This window comes from Pan troglodytes, chromosome 10 (genome assembly GCF_028858775.2).
Source record: "Pan troglodytes isolate AG18354 chromosome 10, NHGRI_mPanTro3-v2.0_pri, whole genome shotgun sequence".
NCBI lineage: Eukaryota > Metazoa > Chordata > Mammalia > Primates > Hominidae > Pan > Pan troglodytes.
The window spans coordinates 18,976,971-19,002,895 of NC_072408.2; the positions used below are offsets into that span (position 1 = coordinate 18,976,971).

Consider the following 25,925-nt stretch of genomic DNA (forward strand, 5'->3'; position numbering starts at 1 on the left):
CCATCCATGATGAGCCACTCATGCTCTTCACAGATTTTCCAGACTCCCATGTCAAAGTTAAAAAACAGACATCGGCCTCTTTCCGGAACTCAGAATATTCACATCTATATTGTAACACTCATACCTTTTCCAGCACAGAATGAAAAGCACCTTTGAAGAATCGTAAGCCATGAATGATGACGGGCCGAAGGGAGTGAGGGCTCCTACCTCTTGTCACTCCTACCATCCTGCCTCCAGGACCCCTGCCACCTACTTGGGAGTCTGCCCTTAAAACTCAAGGGTCACCTGACTCATTCCTCCCCACTCATTCATCTGACTGCCCACCAAAGCTAAGTGTGAACAGCCTGTATTGATTTATCATTTTCCTTTTGCCTGCTTCCTCTGGTACAGAGATCTTCATGCTTTCATCCAAACGAATGAATAATGTAAAATCCCAGGTGGGGTGACAGAGCCAAGGAGAAAAGTGTTCTGCAGCAAGGGAGGGCCTCCCAGTATGAGTCTTGGAGTCTCAGATAAGCCCAGGGACAAAGCATGAGACATCCAGTTACATATCTGTGGCCCTGGAAGGGGAGACGGGGTTCGCTTTGTGGTGGTGTTTAGCTTTCCTGACTCCAAGTGACCATCTTAAGCCAGGGGATTAGTAACCTTTACAACTCTAATACTAGGGAATATGTTAATAACTGGTGAGAAAAAAGATTACAGCTTTTTTATTGATAGGTCTATAAAAGCCATTTCCCTATGAATGTCCTCAGAAAGGAGGAATAAGGGGATGAGATAGAATAGAATAGAGAGAAGTCTGTCACACACACACACACACACACACACACACACACGCAACACAATTATCTTTAAATAGAAGTTGCTTCTCCAAGTTTGTTTTTTTTTGTTTGTTTGTTTCATGAGGCGTCAGCAACGCTGTTAAAATGATTTCATCCTGCCTGTGTGTCACAGCAGTCTGCCCCGCGAAATGCTGAATCAGCAGCAGCCCAGACAGCCTTTCGGTGGAGGGTAGATTCGACACCCAAAGGCAACCAACCGGGCCTTTGAAAGCACTTGGAAGCACTCTCCAAAGAGCCAGGGAAGAGGACAAGGAAGAAGGGGGTGCAGTGGAATTCTCCTTAAAAAACAGCATCTTCTAGAAAAGCCATGCTTTGGAGGTGTTGTAGGTCAGATTTGCCTTTGGGGCCCTATGTGTATTTTCTGAGGTCTGTTCATGTAAAAGTTCAACACCTCTTTCGCATTCCCTTCTCCCAGCCCCCGCACCCTGCCCCCACACCTCCTGTCCACCTCCACCTCCTCCTCCTGGAATTCAGTGATTATCAGGACTGTCTCCATCCTGAGAAGAGGCTTTTTAAAATTTCGCAGGAGAATAGAGACACCCGAGAGGGCTGGGAACAGGCACAGCTGAGCCACACAAAGCCAAGCCTCCTCCATGCAAGTGACGGACAGATCAGGTCCCAGTTCAGAATGAGAATGAGTTTTACTCTGGTTACACTTTGCACAGGAATGTTCTGCAGACTGTGCCGGGCACCAGAGATGGTCCGTGTGCGGTTTAAAAGAGCAGGAGGGGAAAGAATTTTCATCCTTCTTTATTCAGGCACCCTCAGGAGAGTATCCATGTTCTGTGAATCATGCAAATCCTGCAGGATCTTTATGTTCTCTTTACCCCATCCATTTCCGCCGAGGATTACAAACATTCTTGCACCAACTTTCCTCCAGCAGTTTCGATTTCTCAATAAATCTGTTTGAGGAACATTTCAACTCTTAATATCTATTTTCCTACTTTTTTTTTCTTCTTAAACTCAGGCTTCTTTGTAAGCATACATATCAGTAAGTTTGATAATAAAAATGACCTTTCTGCCCTGCAGTATAGGAAATGCTGCCTTAATGCCTCTTTGCTTTAGAAACTCATCCTTGTATAGTATCTCTCCTTGCATAGCCAAGTTGCCTCATTGTACATAAATTAAGGTTATTTGCAGTGATTGACCCTAACTACTATGAAGAAAAACTTTCAATATGTTAGCAATGATGTCTATAATAACTGAAGAAGGGACATTCCCTATTTAAGGTCAGGACTGTGCATTTCAAATAAAGAAATGACAGCTCAAACATTTCATTGTACCCCCACTTCTAAGTGAGAAGAGGGCACCCTTCCTGTCTCTCTTTTCTGTTTTTCTCCCTGAAATATCAGGAGAGACATATATCTCTCTTCTCAAACCTGATTTGGTTTTCGCATTACCTCACAGGTACATATTGTCAGAACTATTTGCATACATGAGACTAAAAAAAATACTAAACGGATTCTCCAGGGATCCATGGATAAACTTGAGGTAGTCTATAAGCTTTGAAATCACAAGCAAATATTTGTGTGCATGTGCCTGTGCATTTTGAAGGGGGGTTTATGAACTCTGGCTGAATTCTCAAGGAATCCTGTACCTTCTTCCTAACACTGAGAAGTACTTGCTCTAATCTCTTCCCCACTCCCTTTTTGCTGTCCCCTCCCCATTATCTTTTTTTTTTTTTGATATGGACTTTAATTAAAATGTTGATGCTTACATCACCATACATTTTCTGCATTAATTTTGATTTTTAAAATATTGCATTACATGATCTTGATTACTGAAACTTTTTAAAGGCACCCCTTAAATTTTGCTCCTGGGGCAAATGTCTTACTTGCCTCAGCCTGGCCTGGGGCCTGAGCGGGCACCTCCTTCAGCCTTCTTTCCTCCAACCTCTCCCTGATCCAGGCTGTTTTCCGCAACCCCACCTGAGCCATTTTCCCAGCCTGCACGATGACAATTCAGTCCCCTCCTCGAAGCACTGTACTGGGCCTCATAGCTCCTGCCAGAGCCGTCATGCACCTTCCAAGAATGCTTGCTCCAGCTTCTGCAGCTCCAGGGAGCTGCTGAAAGTATTTTGGTCTTCTGGAGACATGGGACAAAGTACAACTCATCTACTATCCAGTCCTTGTCCTACCCAACCCCCCAAAATGCATTGAGCACTTGCTGTGTACCAGGCACTGTGCAACATCTCTATAGGGATCACCTCATTTCATGCTCACATTTGCCCTAAGAGGTAAGTACTATTCTGGACTCCATCTTACTGCTGGAGAAACAGATTCAGACACGTAACTAACCCAGCGCTAGTAAGTGGTGCGGCCAGTGTTTTAACCCAGGACAATTTGACTCCGAAACCCAAGGTCTGATCTAAAATGCTACATGGCTGTCACCACATTGGGCTTGCTGCCCAGAAGCAAAAATGAGAAGAACTCTTCTAAGTCATGTTTGTGAGGCTGAGCGGCAAGCTCTGGGTCAGTTTTGCTGTCAACAGGTTTTCTGCTAAAAACCCGTTTGTAGCTAAAACTAGATAAAAGTCAGAAAAATCCACAAAATGAAGTTTATAAGAAAAAACATCATTCGAGGCAATTGACTGTGACTTTGGATCTGAACATGAACATAGAGTGTTCTTGTTCTTGGACTTTGGGCTGAAAGACATGAGTATAACTTTCCGACCTCCACTTGGAAACTTAGTGCTGAGATACAGGCTAACCTTGAGGACAGAAGTAGGAAATGTTTTGGAACTTCCAATTCCCTAGTGACAGAATTTGTTTGCAGAAAGCGGCTTTGGTCAGATAGCACATTCAAGGTTAGAGGCAGACCCAGAGGAGTGAGATGTGGAGCTTGTCAGAATGCATCCGAGGCTGGCCTGGGGGTTTTGAGCAGATTTGCAGAGAGCAGGCGGGTGGGGAAGGGAAAAGAGGCAGAAAAGTCTCCGGAAAAGTGCCTCTGGGAAGCAGCTTGAAGGGCTCTGAGGACACTTGGTTTTCTTTTGAAGGGCAGAGTACACAGGGAAGAATTCTAAGTAAACCCTGCCCTCGGCAAGCAGAGGTCAGAAGGTGCTCTGTGGGCACCGAGCAGTATTCGGGATCTGCAGCTAGACCAGGCCTGCCATGAGAAGTTGAGTTTATGGTTTATTATTCCTCATTCCCTTGCATTTTTACAGTGCATTTTAGAGTGCAAGGGGCTTTTACATCCATTATTTCCTTTAACCCAGGGGAAGTTCACTGGGTAATACAGAAAGCCTGGAGCTGGAGTTTTGGTCTTAGGTTCATTGTGACCTTGGGAAAGTCCCTCGATCTCTGAACTTCAGTTTCTTCTGAAAATACAGTTGTGCCAGCTTTAGCTCCCTCGCAGAATAGATGATGGCATGACATGGATGCGGAAGCATCTGGTAATGTTTTGAACTGCACAGAGCTGAGTGTCCTGACCATCAAAACCGGAGCTGGAGTAAGTGATCAGATGTGTCGGGGAGGAGAGGGGTGCCAATCACAGACTGCAGAGCTGGCTCAGATGTGGACTGCCTAGGAATGGAAATCTTTGGCTGTACAGTCTGGCATTACCTGGGGACTGTTATGTGCCAGGCACCGTGTGCAAATCACTGCAAAATCCCCTTCAGCTACATGCATGGACATGTTAACTCTTAACACATGTACCTAACAATTCACAATTTCATCTCCCAGAAGGTGGAAGATGCATTGAGGAGCATTGCTAATTTGCACTCAAATCTGACAAATGAGGAATTGTCTGGAAAAGTAGAAATGATAGCAGAGGGTGAGAATAAAAACATGATTTTAGGATTGGGGAAGGGAAATGAGAGACAAGAACAGATGTGTTTTCTTGACTTAAGGCAAATTTTTAAAATGTAGGGAAAAGTATTTATGATCTCATGATCTGAATGCTGAGACACAACTCAGAGTCATTTGGGCTGCTCTTGAAAATGAAATCCTGACTTATCAACTGCATATGACCCTTATTGGAATAAGAAGGAAGGGAGACAACTAAAGAAACTGATGAGGCGATATTGGGGATATTCTCTGATTAGCTCAATTTTTAAATTGTGTGTGTGTGTGTGTGTGTGTGTGTGTGTTTGTTTTGAAATAGAGTCTCACTCTGTTGCCCAGGCTGGAGTGCAGTGGTGCAATCTCGGCTCACTGCAAACTCCACCTCTTGGGTTCAAGCAATTCTCTTGCCTCAGCTTCCCAAGTAGCTGGCGCCTGCCACCATGCCCAGCTAATTTTTGTATTTTTAGTAGAGACAGTGTTTCACCATGTTGGCCAGGCTGGTCTCAAACTCCTGACCTCAAGCAATCCACCGGCCTTGGCCTCCCAAAGTGCTGGGATTACAGGTGTGAGCCACCACACCCAGCCCTTAAATAGTTTTTTAAATATAAAAGTAAAACATGCTTAATAGAGAATGAGAAATAAGAAAGAAAAAAGGAAAAGGAGACAGGGAATATCACCTACAATTTTACTAAGTGTCAATTCTTTGAATACTGTTATGTTTCATTGTATTTTTCTATGCATTGAGATTATTATATATGTACACATACTATTTTTCAATATGAATACATACTCTTCATCATGTTACTGGCTGCATTAATTTTCTATCATAGATATTGTCAGTAACTATTACTTAACTATTTCCTTATTGCTGTTCCTAGTTTTTCATTATTAAAAATAACACTGCAATAGACATCTTTGTGCATGAAAGATTCTTCCACATACTAAGTTATTTCTTTAAGGTGGATTCTGAGAAGTTAACATTTACAGGGTTCTTAAAATATCACTAAGTTGTTTGCCAGAGAGATGATGCCAATTTATCTTCTCACTGTTTTGTGAGTACCAGTCTAATGAGCTCCGATTTTTAAAAAGATGTATATAATGGATGAAAAAGCAACTTAATGAAAAGAAACATATAAAGGAGAGTTTCTTAGCTCTAGAATTTTAAAACGTAAGTGAGCTGAAAACCATGGAATACACTTAAGAAAACAATAAATGTGGGCAGCAGGATAAGAATAAGCATGATGTCAGCCTGCTGATGGGGTTGGATGGGGTAACATCAGCAAATGGCAAAGAAACCAAAACTGTTCAACTTCTTTCTCTCTTCCATGAAGGAGAATGATTGTCAGACTGAAACAGGTAGTGCAAACATTGACAGAAGGGAATTGAAGCCTGAGATGGGTGAATTGATTGTAAAAGCAAACTAAGTTCTGAATAAATGCAAGGCTCTTGGCCCGGACAAATGACATCACAGGGTTGAGAACTCAGAGGGGTGAAAGATAAGCCACTGGCAGTGATCCTTCAGGGTTGTGGGAAATGGAAGCTGTACTAAAAGAATAGTAACTGTTGGTAACCTGATTTTAGGAAGAGAAGCTGGGGAAAATGTGTGTATGAAATAAAACAGCTAACCTGATGGAACTTCCAGATAAAATTCAGGACAGATTTTCAAACATACATGTTACGAGTGGAAGACATTATCACTTTGGAGCCAGCCATCTGCTCCTCATCCTCTCTCCTCATCTTCTTTAATAAGGTTGCTCTAAGTGTTGTAGTTGCTGTATTTCAGGATATCAGGAAGGCGTTTCATTGAATTTCTGATGTTGCTTTCATGGATGAGCTTGGAAAATGTCCAAAAACCAGAGTATTTAGATGGATTGATCATTGAACAACTCTTCCCAAAAGGAGTCAATAACTTGATCAGTATCCATCTGAAAGGAGGTGACTGGTGTGTCACCAGGGTACTCCCATCTCAGCCCTATACGATCTGCACTTTGTCAGTAACCTGTGGAGGTGACAGATGCTTAGCAAAGCTGCAGATGACGTGAAATTACACAGTATAGATGCTAGAAATCAATGGAAATCTGGAGAGACTGCAGCAGGCTGGGATGATGGTTAAAAATAATAAGATAAAATATAATATCAATTAATATACATTCTTACAGTTGGGTTCCAAGTGCTAGCTATATATGTTCAGGTAGGGTGAGATTATAAAGGTGATTATAATAATAACAGTACAAAAGCAATAGCTAATGTTTATTAAGTGATTGCTCTATGCCAGATATTGGCCTGTGTGTTTCGTATCATCATCATGTGTATAATTTTACTCTACACTAGTTTTATGTCATCTGAAAATTGTATAAGTACATTATCTATGATTCAATGATATTTAATTCACAGGTTGAAAGTTGTCCTCATTTTTCAGTTGACACCAGCAAGACACAGAGAGGTTAAGTAACTTGTACAAGGTCACACAGCTGGGAAATAGAGGTTCCGTGCTTGTGCTCAGTGCCTGCATGCTGAACTACCGTGAAACTTTTTCTTTTTAAAATTTAGTCATAAATTTAATTTGATATCCTGCCAAAACACCAAATAAGCTTAGAGAGTTAGGTAGTTCTTAACGTGGGCTTGGAGCCAGGTCACCTGGATTCAAATGTCAGCTCTTCCATTTCCTGGCTGAGTGACTTTGGGCAAGTCATTTAACTTCCCTGTGTTCTAGTTTTCTCCTCCATAAATGGGGATCATTCCTGTCTTACAGGATTGCTGCAGGGATTAAATGAGTTACATATGCAAAGCATTTAGAATGACTCCTGGCACATAGCAATCACTCGCTTACAAGTAAGTGCATTGCTGTTATTAGGCTACACAAAAAGCACTATGGTGGGGTGTTAAGAGTTGACACTGCAGAGCTAGACCACCTGGATCTCTGTCATGGCACCACCACTTCCATCTCTGTGTGCTACAGTTTTCTCATCTGTAAAAAAAGAATAATAATCATTGCAGTGATAAGATTCAGTGTAAATGTTCAGTAATTGCTAGCTGTTACTATCAATAGAAGTATATTGTCCAGAGAAAGAAAAATGCTAGTCCTGTTCCTACTGCTGCGTTTAGGAATTGAAGCTACATAAGATCTCGGGAGGAGGCAGGCAGATTGGTAAGGGTCTACAAACTGCAGTGGAGGAGTTATCTTTGGACCAATTAAGGACGTTTCATCTGGAGGCAAAATGACTAAGCAAGGACATGATAACTGTCCTCACTGTGTTGAGGGTTACAAAATTGGTGTGGGTCATTGAATCAAGTTATGAGACAACATGGGATGTTGGGAAAAGTCAGGGGATCAGGGGCAGGTTGATCCTGAGTCAGTCTCTTAACTTCCAGGCTTCAGCTTCCATCTTTCACATTTTATGATTCTGTCTCCAGCACGTTAGAACCTAGAGCAAATTCCTGTTTATACAGAAAGTTTGGATAAAGAGTGGTTTTGCTGAATGGCTACTGTAGCAGAAAAGCTTGAACTGAGTGTTGCTCAAATCAATAAAATCACCTGATGACTAAGCCCTGTTTTCTATTAAACTGAAAAGAGAATGCAACAGACTTCACTGGGCTTTTGTGAGAATTACATGAGGTAATATGTATGAAAGCACCTTATCAACTCTGAAGTACTACCCCGATGCAAGCAGTTATGTTGATTATTGCCATAGCTAGATTATAACTTTTCTAAGAATTAGAATATAATGAAACACCCTTAAGCATTAATCTGTCTTCTGTGATTCAGAAGATCCTTCAGGAAGTTACAAAATCTCAGGGTCATGGCCATGGGCATGGAGTAATTCTGTAGAAAAAGATCCTGGCTGTATTTGTATTCTTTGGTTTTTTGGATTCAAATTAAATAGGAGCATATTGACTACATGAAACCCTGAAGGGAATAGAGATCACATACTCTAAGCCCGTCATTGTACAGATGAAGTCACTGAGCCACAGAGAAGCTGAGTGGCCTGCCCAGAATCAAATGTTAATTCATGGCAGATCTGGGAATAAAATCCAGGCTCCTGTCTCCCAACATGTTTGTCATCATTAGTTTAAGAACATCTCAGAAAGTCTGAAACAGGGTCAAAATGTACTGATGAATGTGGCTGCCCATTAAAGCATGGAATTGAAGAAATATTAGAAGTAAGTTTAAGGGCCTGGGTGTGTCACTGAAGGATATGACACAATATACTGGACCTACTCGGGAGAGGGGAGAAGTACAGTAGAATTTTTAGTAACTTTCTTAATCACAGCAGTTCACTTTCTCTGTACAAAATTCTTTTCAAATATTCTCTGAAACTAATTGGCATTAAAAATGCTGATCTTAGTAAATGGCCCTCAAGAGGCACGCTATGTGCACAGGGAATAGTATAATATAGGTGCAGAGTAATGGTCTCTCTCCTTCTCTCCTTTTTTTCCTTTTCCTAATGATCATTAACATCTATATTCTTTGACTTTGTTGAATTAAAGTTGCAAGACATGGCCGTAAATAAAGCAAGTTATGTATGTGCCTCCCTCATTCTGCCCATGCAGCTTCTGTTCCATTTGCAGCTGTGAGCCGTGTAAGACTCTCAAGACCAAGCACCCATGAGTGCCTGGGAGCAAGTAGCCTGTGAAGGGAGGACTTTATTCCTGGTTGCATTAAAAGCAGAGTCCCACCTACACCTCCCTCCTCTTCCCATTTATAAATCTACTTCTCCAGGGATCTACAGATTTTTTGGCTATATTTTTAGTCTGTTGATAATTTGAGAAAGTCTCCAAGGATCTAAGTCTTGGATGGGTAGGAGTCAATTCACTCAGTCTTTTTTGAATCCCTAATGGATGTTCAAAACCAGTCTCAATTCTGGATCTGGATGGGACATGCATGTCGAAGTACAGTGTGATGGATAAGAGCACAGATTCTGGAACCAGATTGCCTGGGTTCAGATCTCCGCTTCTGTCATTACTAGGGTTATGTGACCTTGGGCAAGTCCCTTAAATGCGTTGGGCCTCAGTTTCCTAATCTGAATCCCTATCATAGGGTTGTGTGAGCATGCAGTTGAAGGAGCTAATATCTATTCATATAAAGTGCTTAGAGCAGTACTAGGTGCATAGTAGTGCTTAGTAAATGACTATTAAGTAAATTAAATCAGCCTGATTAGAATTGCCTCCAGGTGCAAGGCTCTATTCCATTTAGACACGCTAACACACAAGGTCTTAAGGGCTTTAGGTTTAAGGAAAAGGGGCTTTTTCCCCCCTCAATTCTACACCACAACCTTTTTATTCTATTGAATTACAAAGGAAATAACAGTGGGACTTGACTTTGAACACCAAAGTTTATCCAGCCTCTTTCCAGCTCGGTGAACGTGTCCACCTACTTCTCTCTTTATGCTAAAGGAAGAGCGGCGACGCTGATAAATGTATTGAGTGGCCTCGAGCAGGTGGCTTGCTCTGTCAGGATCACTTTTGTATGACTGCTGGGATCGCCACAGTCTCCCCTGTAACTTGCTGGGTTCCTCTTGTACATAAGCCCAGGGCATTCGCGTCGGTTCCTGGTGAGGGGGTTTCCACACAGTGGCCCTGGTTGCTTCAGGGGCTGGGCTGTGGGAGACATTAATGGGAAGTGAAAAGAGAAACTGTTGTGCTTAACCGGCAGAGCTGTTTGGAGTGTGACTCTTCTTGTATTTAGGGAAAAGATTACTCATGAGTATTTTCTTCCATAGAATATAAAGAACCTCAAATTACTACTTGCATCCCCCACCCCCTTCTCACCCACCTCCCTCCGTTGCAGCGTGTCCTCTGCAGAAACTTCAGCATTTTACTCTCATTTCCCCTCCCAAGCGGGATTCAGTTCTGTATTTGCTTTGGGGCCCATGTTTCCAATAAACCACCCTGTACTTTTTCCTGTTTCTGCCTGAGCATCTTCTGCTCTCTGGACCTCTCACCTCCAGGCACCTTCCTAGGCCCGAGGAACCAGACCTTCACATGTGTCCCCTAATGGGAACTCCCTGTGTGAAGGAGAGGAAGGTCCATAATAACAAGTCGCAGTGCCATTCTTGTTCAAAGGTGACACCATTGACAGTAAGGAGTTAGGTTTAAGGTTTTTACTGGTTCGAAAACTGAGATTTTGCTGAGTAACCCTCACTGCCACTCCCACCTCCCTGTGATTCTAGATACATGTTTTCAAGGTCATTGGAGAGAGCTGGTACTTCCCATATCCATGGACTGTTTTTAATAGGCATCACTTTCTGGCCAGTCAGGAGTCAAAAACAAAAACCTTTAGTGGCTGTATTTTATTCTAAAGATCATAAAGCAGTAACGCACCATACATCATTATTTGAAATTCTAATTTGTTTCCATGTGAAAAAAAAATTATCCTAAAAACACCAAGAAAAAAACTCTTAAATGCTCATCTCTAATGATTTCTAGTGCCCAGTAGTTCTTTTTTTGGTGCACTACAAAAAAGGGGTTTTGGTTTTGAGGGGACTTCCACAGGTTTAGAGGAAGCCAACTACCATTCCTCAAAACTATACTTTGCAAAGGAGCCACTTGGAAGACAATCATGCCCAGAGGCCCTGGACATTTTCCAGGGCATTTGAGCCGTTTGTTCCCCACTTCAGCAGGTAGGAAGAGCAGCCCCATATAGCAAACCAGATTGTTCTTTGGCATGCCTGGTTTAGGATGAAAGGTAATTTTTTTCAGGATCAAACTGAGGGACACTTTTATAACACACTTGTGAAGTCTTCTTAGCAAGTTTAAGTAACTTATAGTGAGAGACGGAAGGTCCTCTTAGCAACACTGATGCCATTGCTCTGTTTGAACTATTGATTCACACCATGTGATTTTAGAGAATGAAGATCCATTGAACATCTAGCTTCTTCTGACCCAGCAGTTCTTAAATTTGGTCTCATGTCTCCTTTTGATTCTTAAAAATTAATGGAGACCCCAAAGAGCTTTTGCTTATATGGGTTATAGTTATCTGTAGTTACCATATTATTATATAAATTAAACCTGGGTATTTACAAAATATTTATGAATTTAGCAAGTAAAATAGCCAACTCTATATTAATGCAAACATATTTTAAAATATATTTTCCCAAACCAAAATAATTTGTGAGAAGAGTAGCATTGTTACACATTTTTGAAAGTCTCTTAAAATCTGGCTTAATGGAAGATGGCGGGACGCTCATCTCTGTTTCTGCATTCAGTCTGTTGCAAGATCACGTCATATGCCTTCTAGAACATTCCACCTAAGAAAGAATGAGAGCGAAAAAGGCAAATAATTAATATTGTTGTGATAAGATGTTTTACTTCATAGGCACCCTACAAAGGTCTCGGGAACCCTGATGGGTCCCAAGATCACATTTTGAGAACCACTGTTCTAACTTATCAAAGATTTCTCACAGCAGCAAAATAAAATAAAACTATAGACTTACAGTCAGGCTCCCAGAGAGCCAACCTGAGCCAACCTCTCAGGCCCTGCTCTGTAGCCCCCTCCTGCCCACTTGGTTCCTACTCAGAGTTCAAGTACCACCCCACCAGGAAGCTCTAATGTCAGTGAGTAGAATAAAAAGGCAGAAGACCTTTTATCCTTACTTTGCCCTCTTATTGCCAGAGGCCAGCCTGATGGTTTCCCAGAGGCTGAGTGAATTGCTCTTCCTGGAAGAAGTTTCAGGGAACATTTCATTATTTGGCAGCTCTGGAAGGTCAAGCTCAGCTCTGGAACATTCTTTCTTCAGAAGGACGCAGGGCTGCAATCAGATCAGCTCTGAATCTGAGGACCCTCCAACCACACTGACACGTGTCATAGTTCTGAGCCCCTATGGGTGCTGTGGGCACCCTGGAACAGCCCCTGGAACTGGGCAAGGAAGGGCAGGTCTCTAAGACCTACCATCCCTTAAACACATAAAAGATCTTTTTCTCATTTTGCCTCTAAATAAAAAGTTAATCTGACAGCACACCCCAGAGTAGGGTTTGGTGCACAAACTGCTCCCTGGACTCCTCTTGGAGGCTGCTTCTGGGCTTGGAGAAGCCCCCAGTGGGGCGGCTCAAACAAGGGCTGGAGAGGGGACTCAGAGTTGAACATAAGGGCTCTTGAGATGTGGAGACTCATTTTGTTAACTATTCAGAGATCTTCTCCCTTTATTCCAGCTGTCTAACTGACAAGACCTTTCTCTCTTTCTTTCTGCCTCACGCTCTCTCCAACAGGCTTGCAGCCAATTTACTGGAGCAGGGATGACGTAGCCCAGTGGCTCAAGTGGGCTGAAAATGAGTTTTCTTTAAGGCCAATTGACAGCAACACGTTTGAAATGAATGGCAAAGCTCTCCTGCTGCTGACCAAAGAGGACTTCCGCTATCGATCTCCTCATTCAGGTGAGAGTCTGGACTCTTGGCATATGCTCAACTTGGAAAGTCTGTTAGTTAGTGGTTGGTCTTTACCACCCCTCACCCGGCCCAAGAAATCCCAACAGTGAGTCATCACAAGGAAGGGATGACGATGGAAGGAAGTTGAAGGAAGATTATGCTAGCATGAGCCAGTTTGAGGGAAGAAGAGGAAGTGTTTACAGACCAAGGGGGAGAATTTTAAGCTTAGGAGAGGAACCCAGTTTAGTCCTACGTACACTGGAACTTAAGGGCTCTAACTGTGCCACTAAGAAGAAAAAGAAGGCTGGCCATGGTGGCTCCCTCCTATAATCCCAGCACTTTGGGAGGCCGAGGAGGGTGAATTGCTTGAGTCCAGGAGTTTGAGACCAGCCTGGGCAATGTGGCAAAACCTCATCCCTACAGAAATTTTAAAAATGAGCTGAGTGTGGTGGTGTACACCTGTAGTCCCAGCTACTCAAGAGGCTGAGGTGGGAGGATTGCTTGAGCCAAAGAGGTGGAGGCTGCAGTGAGCTGAGATTGCACCACTGCACTCCAGCCCAGGTGACAGAGCGAGAACCTGTCTCAGAAAAAGAAAAAAATGCCATTCTGGCCTTTTGACTCTCTAAAAGAGATAGCTGAGAGTGAATGCAGGCTGTGAACTGCTCAACTGAAAACAAAGAGAGGAAGGAGAAGGACGTAGAAGGGCTAGAAAAGAAAATAGAACTGGGGGAACTGCAGATAAAGACTGGGAAATGGGAGATCCTAGTAGCCAAGGCCAGTTTAGAAAGGCTTCAAGTGGTTTCCCTTAGAAGTAGGACTCGTTTGAGGTAATGCATCTTGTAGCCTGTAGAAATTCTAAAAAATACAAGCAGAGGTCTCCTCGGGCTCATCTGACTCAGAAAGCTTGTCTAATTAAGGGCTCCTGAGAATGCATTAGAAGATTTCAATTCGGTAACAAGCATCTCTACCTGCAGAGTGTATTGCTCATGTGGATAAGGCTTCAAAGATTTGTCTCAGTTTCATTTCCTAAACCCTGTGGATATTTAGAAGGTACCTGTCTGGGAACTACATATGTCAAAGGGGAACTGTGGTCTCAGGTTTATACCTCTTGCGGGATTAATTACTGAAGTACTCAAGGCCCTCCTTTTACTGAATCCCACTGCAGACCTCGACTCTGATATAACTTGACAAAGGGCGAGGATCCTGCAGAAGGTCTTGGCATAGTCCCTAACTACGTTCAACCTTTATTTACTCCTGGAGACCTGCCAGAAGTTAATAAACTAACCGTCATGAGGAAACGTCCCTCATTACAGGAGATGAGATAAAGCCCCAGCACTCGTATCTCCCCTGTTCTTCCCAGTTGCCACAGACCGTTTATATGAAGAAATGCTAAAGAAGTTCCCCAGAAGTAGAGATGTTATTGAAACTTGAAAGTTTATATCTTCAAAATCGAGTAATTTGGAAGGGACACAAACATACCTGAAACATTTTGTCTCATATCATCAATTCTGTATGTAATCTCACAATAAGAAAACTATAAAACAACCATGTAAATAAATCAAACTATCCTAAATAGTTCTTTTGAATTTATTACAAAATACTTCCCTTTTCTATTCCAGTGGAAACTCAGAGATATTATACTCAAAGAGGCAACGTTATATATCTGGAGGAAAAATCCCTACCTCTTTGTGTTCCAATGAAACCATTCATGTAAAGCAAACAAAGGAAAATACAGTGGTGGGTTTTGACTTGATTTGACTTGGACCTTGGGCAAGCTTTCCTCCCAAGTCTCTATAAATTTCCCCTTCATCCTATCTCAGGTGCACCTTTTTATAGCTGGTTTATTTCCCTCCACAGTGACCTCTTAGCATTATTTGTGAAACTGGGTTCTCTCTGCTCAGAGCTATGAACAAAGATACGTGAAAATCTGTCCGCAGTTCCTTGCCACTTTGTCGAGTCTTTGTCGGGTGGGCCATGTGGAAGATGGTGCTGCTCTCAAGGAAGTTACTGTCCAGTTAGAGGCAGGATTGCGTTGATCTAAAGGCCAAAGAAGGCTGGAGGAGGGAGAGAGCAGAGTAGCATGGGTGTCGGGAGAGAAGGAATGGAGTTGGTTTGGACCATGAAGAATGGGTGGGATTGAGTAGGCAGAGGGTAATTGGAACAGCATCACCAAGTATATTTGGGTGATGGTGAGAATGCCCACCTGATGAGTAGAAGAGGCAGAAAAGGCAGGAAGCCCTGATAAGCCTGATGGACTAGAATGGATGTGAGGTGCTATATAGATCAGTTAGGAGGTGGCAATAGAAATTCATTCCATGAGTATTTACCAAGCAACTCTATGCCAGAGGTACACAGGTACAGGCTAAGGGAGTTCAGAGATTAGAGGGGCCATTTCTAGCTGGATTGCCGAACAAACCTCATAGACCTCATAGACAAGGTAATGGAGCCTGACTTTGAAAACTTTGAAAGGCAAACAAGAAGGAGATGAGGAAGCATGTTAAGAAGGAGATATAGGCCGGTGTACATGGAAGAGGAATTCAGAGACAAGACTGCACGTGCTAGACACTCCCTTTGAAACATGGTCGAACATCACTCACCATGCCTCTCCGGCTTGTCTGATTGCCTCCTCACATTTCAAACTGGTGGACTGTCTCCTGGAAGGCTTCTCTTGACTCCCATCCCTACTTCCCTAATTCCATTCCACTTTCCTTTCTCCCATCTTGTTCTACCTCCATCTAGGCTAGGTGCTGTTCCTCCTTTATCTTAGAGCATTCTTTCCCTCTGTCATGGCCCTTGACACAGATACACACACACACACACACACACACACACACACAGTGTTATACATTGTTTGCTGATTGTTTGCTACTCCGGATCCCTCCCCTAGAGTGGAAAGTTCAATGTGGGCAGTGATTGTGTTCTATTAAGCCGCCAAGTCTCCAGTACCTAACACCAGGGCATGGCTTCCAGGTGGCACTCAACAAATGTAGGTTGAATGATGACCCGGTTTGAGAGTACCCAGGTTAAGAAGTTTGGATTTTATTTTACAGGTAATTGGAACCACTGGAAAGTTTTGATCAGGGAAATATGATTGGAGCTCTCTTTTTAAAAAGCAACAGACATTTTCCATCAGTGCGTAGGGTAGATTCATTGGCTTACTTAAAGCAGGAAAGCTAGTTAGAGTGTCCTTGCTGTGATCCTAATGGGAGGCAGTGAAGCCCAGACTGGATCAGTGAGATCAAAATAATACTCAGGCACAAAGTGGCTAGCCAAGATGGGGAGCTGACTTGGAAGTAGTGGTAAGAGTTCATTTTTGAGCAAGCAATGCCAGGATATTCAAGAAGACTTGTCCTGATCTGCAGCTGGACATCTAAAACAACAGGCAGGCCAGGGCTGGGAATAATAGATGTGAGCATCATACATCATCTCCATTATGTAGAATTTTATGAGCTGGGGATAAAGATAAATTTATACTGAAGGTAGTTTAAGTAAGGCACCCGCTAGAAAGCTGTGGACAGAATTTCAAGGTGATGCCTGCCAGCAGGGCCTGTAGGAAAACTTATCACAGAACACAGGAGTATTGCGAATGGGTTTATAAGACAACTAAGTTGGAGTTGAGAAGACCCATATGATGAAGGGGTCACTCAGCAAGAGGAGGAAGGCCACAGGCATTCTCCTTAGGCAGGGGCAAGATCTAGATTGAAAATCCTTTTTATTTTCCAGATGTAACATTTGCCACTGTTTCTTCTGACATGGGCTTTCTCCTTTAGCAGTTTGGTGTAGTGAAAGTCCTCAGGCCTGGCTTCTACACCTGGCCCTTCACAAATCACGTCACTTCCCTTGGCCTTATTTTCCTCATCCACAAAATGCAGTTCTCACCACATGGATCCTAAGCTCCCTTCCATTCTTAACAGTTCAGCCCAACTTCAACACTGAAACAGTGTTAAGTTTCTAGCAAACAATGTGGCTATCTATGCTCTCTATATATGGAAACAACATTCTTTAACACAACTCCTCTCCAGTGTAGAGAGGAGAGCACTGGGCTCAATGAGTTATAATTACCTGGAATACGATTATACCTTAAGTCAAATACAGTAGACTCCCTGAATGCCATATTCTTTGACCAGCTTAACAAATTTATTGCATCGACTTCCAGGACAAGAATCCTCCATTTTCAACCCCTAGGATAAAGCAGGGAACATTTGCAGTGTGCTTTAAATAATTATATGGTCTCTAACCACAAGATTTCAAGGTTGGAGACAAATGGAATATTTTCTTTGGAATAGTCTCCCAGTTGGAGGATATAACAGATGACAAATTTATAACATTTGTAAAGTTAAAGAATAAATGGAAGGGATCCCAATTTTATAAAACGTCACCTGGACAGAATAATTTTACAAAGACCTTGGGCTACTAGATAGTTATCACATTAACTGGTTCTGAAGTGATTTAAATTCAGAGAGGTATTTGATTACCTGACTACTTTGAAACTCTGAGAAAACACATTGACAGGAGGGAACAGACAGGTTGGCATTTATATTAACCCTTACTTAGGGTTATCCATTGCATGACATTCAGGTGGAATGGATTTAGGTACCCATTATTTTCTCCGAACAAGGAAACCCACAAGTTATTATCAATTTAATTCATGTTACACTCACTTGCTATCAATGCTAAAAAAGGGAAAGAAACATATGTTCAGAGTTCCTTCAATTCAGCAAAACTGTATTGGGGATTTGCTAAATATATTGAGGATTTTAGTAGACTAAAATCTGCAGTCTTTTCATATACTAGAGTGTGATTTTGCAAATTGTTTCTTCCCTTTCCAACCCACCAGAACCTTTGTCTTTGGAAATATGCTTTGCTTATATTTTTCAAATATAGTACAATTTTCTTTCAAAGTTAAACTGAAAATACTGGTCTTTACATAGTATTTCTTGAATCAAAATTGGCCTATTAATTTCTATTAAGCAATGGTAGGTTTGCCAGATTGAAGGGCTGTGTCAACTGGCTATTTTAGAATTAAGTCAGAGCATCCAAGGATATAGGTCACAGAAGGGAAATTGCAGCCATGAAATGTGGGAGTTGTAGCAGGCATGACCCTTGTCTGAAGACACCAGAGTTGGCTCTTTCTTTACTGTGTCTTTGAGCAAGCCAAAAAAAAAAAAAAAGTGTATCACACATCAGAGAAATGCTTCGATAGGTCACTTACGTGAAAGTCATTTTATTTCTTTTCTTTTTTTTTTTTAGACAGAGTCTCGCTCTGTCGCCAGGCTGGAGTGCAGTGCCGTGATCTCAGCTCACTGCAACCTCCGCCTCCAGGGTTCAAGCAATTCTCCTGCCTCAGCCTCCTGAGTAGCTGGGACTACAGGCGTGCGCCACAACACCCAGCTAATTTTTGTATTTTAGTAGAGATGAGGTTTCACCATGTTGGCCAGGATGATCTCAATCTCTTGACCTCATGATCTACCCACTTTGGCCTCCCAAAGTGCTAGGATTACAGGCATGAGCTACTGCACCCGGCCATCATTTTATTTCTTAGCTCTTTGCCTGTCCCATTTGTGAAATGGAGGTGGGCACCCACCCTGTTGTCATATACTTGAAAAATGCAAGTTTTAGCAATGTTAGGGTTCTACTTTAAACTTACTAAACTTAAGAAGTTACAAGTTGGAGAGACCTAGGTAGCCTTGCAGATGACGCTAAACATTGGTCATACAAGTTGATGTGATGGTAACGTAGGGAAAACCAACTGCACAGTGCTTCCTTTAAACACATACTTATTTCATAAAGTTCTGTTTTCTCGAGAGCTTATTTTGTTTATCTCACCTTATAGTCCATATCCAGCTGTAATTGTCTTACTGTATCTGTTTTCTAACAGATTTATTCTTGTCTTAAATATGATACTTAAATTTTCCCACAACCTGTTCCTTTTTTCTCAGGGTCTCTGTGTATAAGACATAAATATTAAACCAAATTTCAAATATTTGTTGCTAAGTAAAAGACTAATTTATTTTTGTGGTCACAGAAGGCACTCCAGATTAAATTAAAAGGTTAATTCAATCGGCCTGCAAAAATGCACTGAATGGAATGCTTAGAAACTAGGACCAGGCTGGGTGCAGTGGCTCACACCTGTAATCCCAGCACTTCAGGAGGCCAAGGTGGGCAGATCACGGGGTCAGGAGATCAAGACCATCCTGGCTAATATGGTGAAACCTCATCTCTATCAAAAATGCAAAAAATCAGCCAGGCGTGGTGGCACGCACCTGTATTCCCAGCTACTCAGGAGGCTGAGGCAGGAGAATCGCTTGAACCCAGGAGGCGGAGGTTGCAGTGAGCCGAGATCACGCCATTGCTCTCCAGCCTGGGCAACAGAGTGAGACTCCGTCTCAAAAAAAAAAAAAAAAGAAAAAAGAAACTAGGACCAAGCAGAGTTAGAAAACCAAGCAGTCCCATTACAGGAATGGGCATGTTATGCACTGGTGTTTTCACTGTTGAATTTATTATGTAACTTAAGGGACCGAAGCTTAGGGCTTCATCCTGAACCCATCAAAGGCAGAAAGGGCCCAACAGAGAGAACATTCTGACATATCTAAAAAGTACCTCTCCCACACCAGGCATACTCTTACTTTAAAAAAAAAAAATGGCCAGAGGGAAACTGAAGCCTCTGAATAAAAATCAAAGAGAAGAGAGAGCTGTTTGCAAATTAAAGAATGTGTTACTTAGATAATCTACGTGTAAGGATATGTACATAGCAAATCATCACCTGAAAAATGCAGATTTTAACAATGTTAGGGTTCTACTTTAAACCTGCTGAACTTGAGAAGTTAAAAGTTGCAAAACCCCCTGGGAGAGGCTCTAGGTAGCATTGCAGATGATGCGAAACATTGATTCCAGCCTTCTGAGAACAAGTAGTGTATAATAAGAACTTTTAAACTAATCATACACTTTCACTGATAATTCTATTCCTAAGCAAATAGCCGAAGGAAACCATCCAAGAGTGGGCAAAAAAAAAGATGCCCTTAACAATTCTATTTATAGTAGTTAAAAACTGGAAATTCCCCAACCACCCCCAGTGTGGGACTAGCTAAACAAACTTGGGGAGAGTAAATATCATGGGATACACGGTAGCCTCACAGCCATTCATTCACTCACTCACTGATTATTTTTTCAGTAGATTTTGCAGGGCTCTGCAGGTCATGTTCAGGATTTTACATGTTTGTTTGAAGACAAGTAGAAGCCATTTGTTTTTTGTTGTTTGTTTGTTTTTGTTTGTTTTGTTTTGTTTTGAGATGGAGTCTCGCTCTGTCGCCCAGGCTGGAGTGCAGTGGCGCGATCTCGGCTCACTGCAAGGTCCACCTTCCGGGTTCACGCCATTCTCCTGCCTCAGCCTCCCGAGTAGCTGGGACTACAGGCAGAGGATCGGCATGGCAAGGTGCGGGGGTGAAAAGTGGAGGCGGGGCATCTGTTGGGCTGCAGTCTACGAGCAATAGTTGTGACATTAACTAAGGTGAGGCCCGCTGAGAGACGAGGTGGTTCCAGAAACAGATAAAAGGCAGAGTCTGCAGGTCTTGGTGACCACTTTCATGTGAGATGAGAAGAAGAGAGGACTTAACGATTACTCCCAGGTTTCTGGTCTGATCATCTAAGCATTTGCTGACCTAAGAAACACCATCTCATCTGTAGAGATGTTTGTGTTAGGCACATCAAATGTGTGGTGCCTATATGACCTCCAGGAGGAATTACTTAGGAGATCACGGAATGTGGTTCTGGAGTTCAGAAGAAGTGCCAGGCTGGAGTAGATTTAGCATAGACGAGCCGATTGAAGCCATGGGAGTAGATGAGGTTGCCCAAGAAGAAGGGCTGGTGAGAGACCTGGGGAACCTTACTATTGAAGGGCTGGAGAAGGAGGAAGAGCAGAGAAGTAGGCGGAAAACCAGGATAAGTGGAAATCTCTGAAGACATGGAGTATTCTAAGAGAAGGGAAGTAGAGATTGCTGGTGAGAATGTTGTCGAGAAGTCAGGCAGCTCCCTGAGTACCAACCATTGCCCTTTGGATTTGACAACAGGGAGGTGACCTGAGCAAAAGCAGATTGGAGAAGGGTGGGAGTGGGAACCGGAATGGAAGGTGAGGAAGTGGTAAGAATGGTGTTGGACAGCTCCCCTGGGAAGTTTGGCTGTAAAGGGAGGAGAGAAACAGGAGCAGTACCTAACAGGGAGGATGGGGACAAGGGGCATGTACATGTGGACAGGAAAAAAACTTGAAACTGCTTAAAAGCTAAAGGGAAGAAACCCAATAGAAGAAGTTGGCAATACGACTGCAAATGGGGACTGTAAGAGCTAACTGTAAACTGGAAATGTCTGTATGAAATGATGTCAACTGGGGAAAAAAATTCCATCCATATGAATGTGACTTTGTAAAACTTACGCATGTGCTTTAAATACAAAAGTACTGAAACAAAGAACATTTTTTGCCAGATTTTGTGAGACATGTCTGTTCACGCTTATGACAATTGCAAGAGACACCATCCATTTAGCGTTTATGATGGCAGACGTGGGGCTGGTGCTCTGCACATATCATCTCATTTAATCCTTATAACAGCCCTGCCAAGTCTGTGGCATAGTTCTCATTTTACACACAAAAATATTGAACTAAGCCCTGAACTATGGCTTGGAGAAGAAAAATAGCTTCCCTAAGGGCATACAGCTGACAAACAGAGGAACAAGATTCAAACTTGGGACTCCCTTGCTCCAGAGCCCAAATTCTTTCCTCTAAAATTAAGTAACTTAAATAAATTTAACCCCCCTCAACAGCATCTTGCATGTTCTTGGTCCTCAGACATTAGTAAGATTGATCAGCCAAGTCACAGCAGTATTGTTCACTCGCTGTCTCCTGTCCATTTGGAACACATTACAATACAATAATGGAATTTAGGATTCTCAAAGAACGTGCCTGGCTTTTCATGTAAAGATCACCAATGCAAAACTGTGTTTTGTTTCTGTGTGTGTGTGTGTGTGCGCACGCACGTGCGCATGCACCCAGGAGTATATCTAGATTTTATGGGCCTGAGGCTTACGGTTTGGGCAATATGAATCTTTCTAGAACTCTTCCCAGGGACCTGCGCAAGTGAAGGGCCCCGAAGCTCACTAGCTTCATGGTACATCTGCCTCTGCACATGCGTGTGTTTACATGAACTGTGTATGTATGCGTGAAGATAGATGGAGGAACCAACGAAAACCATGGTTCTTTGACCAGTAGGGCTCAGTTCCATTGAATAGTACAATAGAAATACTAGTTAGTACCAGTCACTGTGTTTCTTTTCTGGGAAGAGAGAGAAGATTTATTAAAAATCAAATGGGTTAAGAATTTTCTGAAAAATGCCCTTTGAATTTCAGCCATTAGCTAAGTTAGATATACAGTGCTGTGGCGCATGCTCTTTATTTTCAGTAGGCAAATAAATATAACATTTTTAAATATATTCTTTATCCCAGAGACTGTTTTGGGGTTGTTTGTTTGTTTGTTTGTTTGAAACAAGGTCTCACTCTCATGCAGGCTGGAGTGCAGTGATGTGATCACAGCTCACTGCAGCCTCGACCTCCTGGGCTCAAGCAATCCTCCCACCTCAGCCTCCCGAGTAGCCGGGACAATAGGCACGCATCACCACGCCCAACTAATTTTTGGTTTTTTTGTAGAGATGGGGATCTCACTATATTACCCAGGCTGGTCTCAAACTCCTGGGCTCAAGTGATCCTCCTGCCTCTGCCTCCCAAAGTGCTGGGATTATAGGTGTGACGCACAGCACCTAGCCAGATTCTTTTGTTAGTAACACCTTTTAGATGTGATCTCCTCCATATATGAAAATTGGAAGAATACATCAAGAGAGCAGGCTGGGTGTCGAGGAATGAAGGGACACTGGAAATGAAAGAAGATGGAGGGCTGTCTTCATTTACTTAGCAACCTGCTATAGACAAGACACATATTCTGTGTTACTTCACAAGCCAAAACTAAGAAGCAAAATACAGGGATTGCAGGGGAAGCCAGATTCCACCTCAGCAGAGAAACTTTCTATCAACTAGAGCTGTCCAAAAATGGTTTGCTTGCGCCGTGACTGGCTGCCCATCACTGGAAGTACCCAGCCAAAGCCACTTCTTTCTGGGAGAAGGGGAGGTGGGAGACTCTTAGTGAGCAAAGTTTGAGTCAATCTAGGAAACCTCTAGAATCCTGTCTAGGTCTAATATTCCAAGTTATTACTGGGACACACTATCGCTGCCAATCATATGCTCACAGTGCATGCACAGCAAGTGGTCCCCGTCCGCATGGTGGTGATGTGTTTTTGCTGAGCCAGCCGCATTCCCTGACCGAGCCCCTAGTTGCTGAGGAAACATGTCTGTGCATGGACTGACTCAGCTAAGGCCACACTCCTGGGTCTTAGAACTAAGTTGTTTCGTGACCCAGTACCCAGGACCTCGGGTCCATGCTCCCACCCGTAGCCGCCTCATGGATAGCATTTAAGATAACTCCCAATACCTTATTAGTCTCCTAATAGGCTTCTGGTCTAGGTAGGAAACTGGCCAAGTTCACTTGACCCGCCCCTCCCCCTGCTTCCTCCTGCACACTCGGGAAGAACCCCTCTGACCCTGCTCCCTTGGCCAGCGTCAGTATGGGAGGCTGAAGCGAGCCCATGCAGAAGCCTGGGAGGTGTGCGGCAGACCACGTGTCAGCCCCCCAGAGGCTTAGCCCACCAGGTCAGGATGAGACGTCCAGAGAACCCAAGACTAGGAGAGTGGCCTCAGTTAACCTTCTTTACCCTTTCTGGAAGGGGAATGTAAAGCTGGCCGTGACCCAGATATTCCTCTATTCTCCATGTGAGACCTCCTTAGAGATCTACACACCTGTCCCAAGCCACTATAATAATATCAGGAATAGTAATGATGGGAGTGTTTGTGGTGGTGGTGGTAGTGGTGGTGGTAGTAAAATCAATGACTAGTGTTTACTGAGCTTTTCCTGTTTGCCTCACGCCATGATGAGCTTGTTACATAGACCATCTTATTGAATCGTTACAACGATCCCACAAGGTAGATGCCATCAACATTGCCATTTTATAGATGAGGAAACTGAGGCCAAGTGACATTAAAGGGCATGCCTGAGGAGGCACCAGTCTGACTCCAGAGCATGGCCTCTTCACCATGCTGCTGTCTTTCCTCAGTTTCTCTCTCATGAAAACACAGAAGGAAAAGTCACCTGCCTGCTCTCCAGCCCTTGTTTGAGCCACCCCACCGGGGGCTTCTCCAAGCCCAGAAGCAGCCACCAAGAGGGGTCCAGGGAGCAGTTTGTGCACCAAACCCTACTCTAGGTGCTTCTTGCCCTTTCCCTCCTTTAACCCTCATAGCAAATCCTGGAGGTCGGTGTTATTATTTGCATTTTGCAGAGAAGTTCAGGGACTTGCTCAAGGTCACCTGGTGTATAGGAGTTGGGACTCCCACCGAGGCAGCCGTGCCCACCTCTGCAGTCAGCACCTCCCACCACCACACCAGCCCGCCTGGTTAAGTGAACCAAGCTGAATACCCTCACAGACACTAAATTTATATTTCCTGGCCTCCCCTTCCAAAATGGATACACTAATTACTGGACCTTTTTTTTTTTAGTAATAGTAATCATCAGGAACACATTTTTCAATGTTTTCATTTTTCTATTCCGCATACTACCAAAAAAACCAGATAAAACCCAGCAAGTGTGAGGCCCTGTAAATTAGCAAAAGTTCAGGAAGTCATTACACGAAACCAAAAGAAACAAAGTGTTGATTAGGGGCTTATTTTTGTATGAGATTAAAATATGAATCATTAAAATAGGACTGTATTTCAGGCTTCTTATCCCCGCCTCATCAGAGACATCACCATGACTACTAGGTTTGGATTCAATGAATTCCGAAGCCGTTCTCAGCTCTCAAATGCAGTCATGTGTGCCATGGTTCTGCCTTATACATAGCAGTTTCAAAAGTCTGGTCCAGGACACCTCTGCATCTTCCTGCTCATCTCCTTTTAATAAAATGCCCAAGTGACATGGTGTCTGCAGCTCTTTGAGGTATTTTGCTTTATTTAGTCATGATGCTAAGTAGTGGCAGAAAGTTATACTAACAGCAACCAAATTTCAAAGGTAGAGGTAGGAACAAAGTCAAGGCAAAAACACAAGGTTCCCTCAGGAATCCCTAAGAATAGGGTATCCGTGGAGCTTTATTTAGTATCAGTGATAGAGGAGCGGGAGTTGGTAGAAAAAAAGAAATTAATATGGAACATTTCTCAGGTCCATGCTGAGCTTGAAAGAAAAAATAATACAGCAATATCTTCAACCCAAAATATGCCTTGAATTTAAGTTGGTAATTAAAATGTTTGTTTAAAAAAAATCTCTAAAATTAGAGACAAAGACCCATTGTTTGTTATTACTGCTGACTGCATATCTGTGTGTGGAGAAGGGTGTGAGGAGACAGTCACAGGCCTGTGATATTGTAAAGATTTATCACCCACCCCCAAAGGGTTTTGAGGCACCCACCTGCATTTTCAGCTTGGATCTAAGTCAAGGGGTGGGACAAGACCATGACAGGTTTTGGGGTTTGTTTGTTTTTTTTTGCTAATTACTCTGTGGACACTTCAAATACCAAATATATCAGAACAGAAAGGCACCCGCTCAACCCAGCCCCTGCCATCCTCTGGCAATGGCCTGACATCTCTAGATGATTTTCTAGAGATTGTGGAGCCTTGGAGCAATGCCTGTGTGCATTTTTAAAGGAGGGAAGCATCCCAGAACATGCCAGTTCCTTATAGAGTATCTTGAATAGTTACCACCTCTAACCGGACTTGTGAATTTTTTTCATGTTTATTCTTTTCCCGTCTAGGATTGAGATTGGTTAAAAAGGCATATTTTTCTCTGTAGGGAAAATTTCTGTGAAGA

General features: G+C 42.9%; 1 protein-coding gene across 6 annotated transcripts in view; it reads left to right on the forward strand.

The window, feature by feature from the left end:
- The window catches only part of ETV6 (ETS variant transcription factor 6), a 241,205-nt gene that overhangs the window by 176,472 nt on the left and 38,808 nt on the right, over positions 1–25,925 (forward strand). For 5 of the 6 annotated variants that reach the window (XM_009424865.5, XM_009424867.5, XM_054664080.2 and 2 more), the window contains one exon: positions 12,827–12,991. In XM_009424865.5, the coding sequence (XP_009423140.2) occupies positions 12,827–12,991 (165 nt within the window). Of the gene's footprint in view, positions 1–133; positions 1,167–12,826; positions 12,992–25,925 lie in introns of all 6 variants that reach the window. The other variant, XM_063786350.1, reaches the window with a different exon arrangement.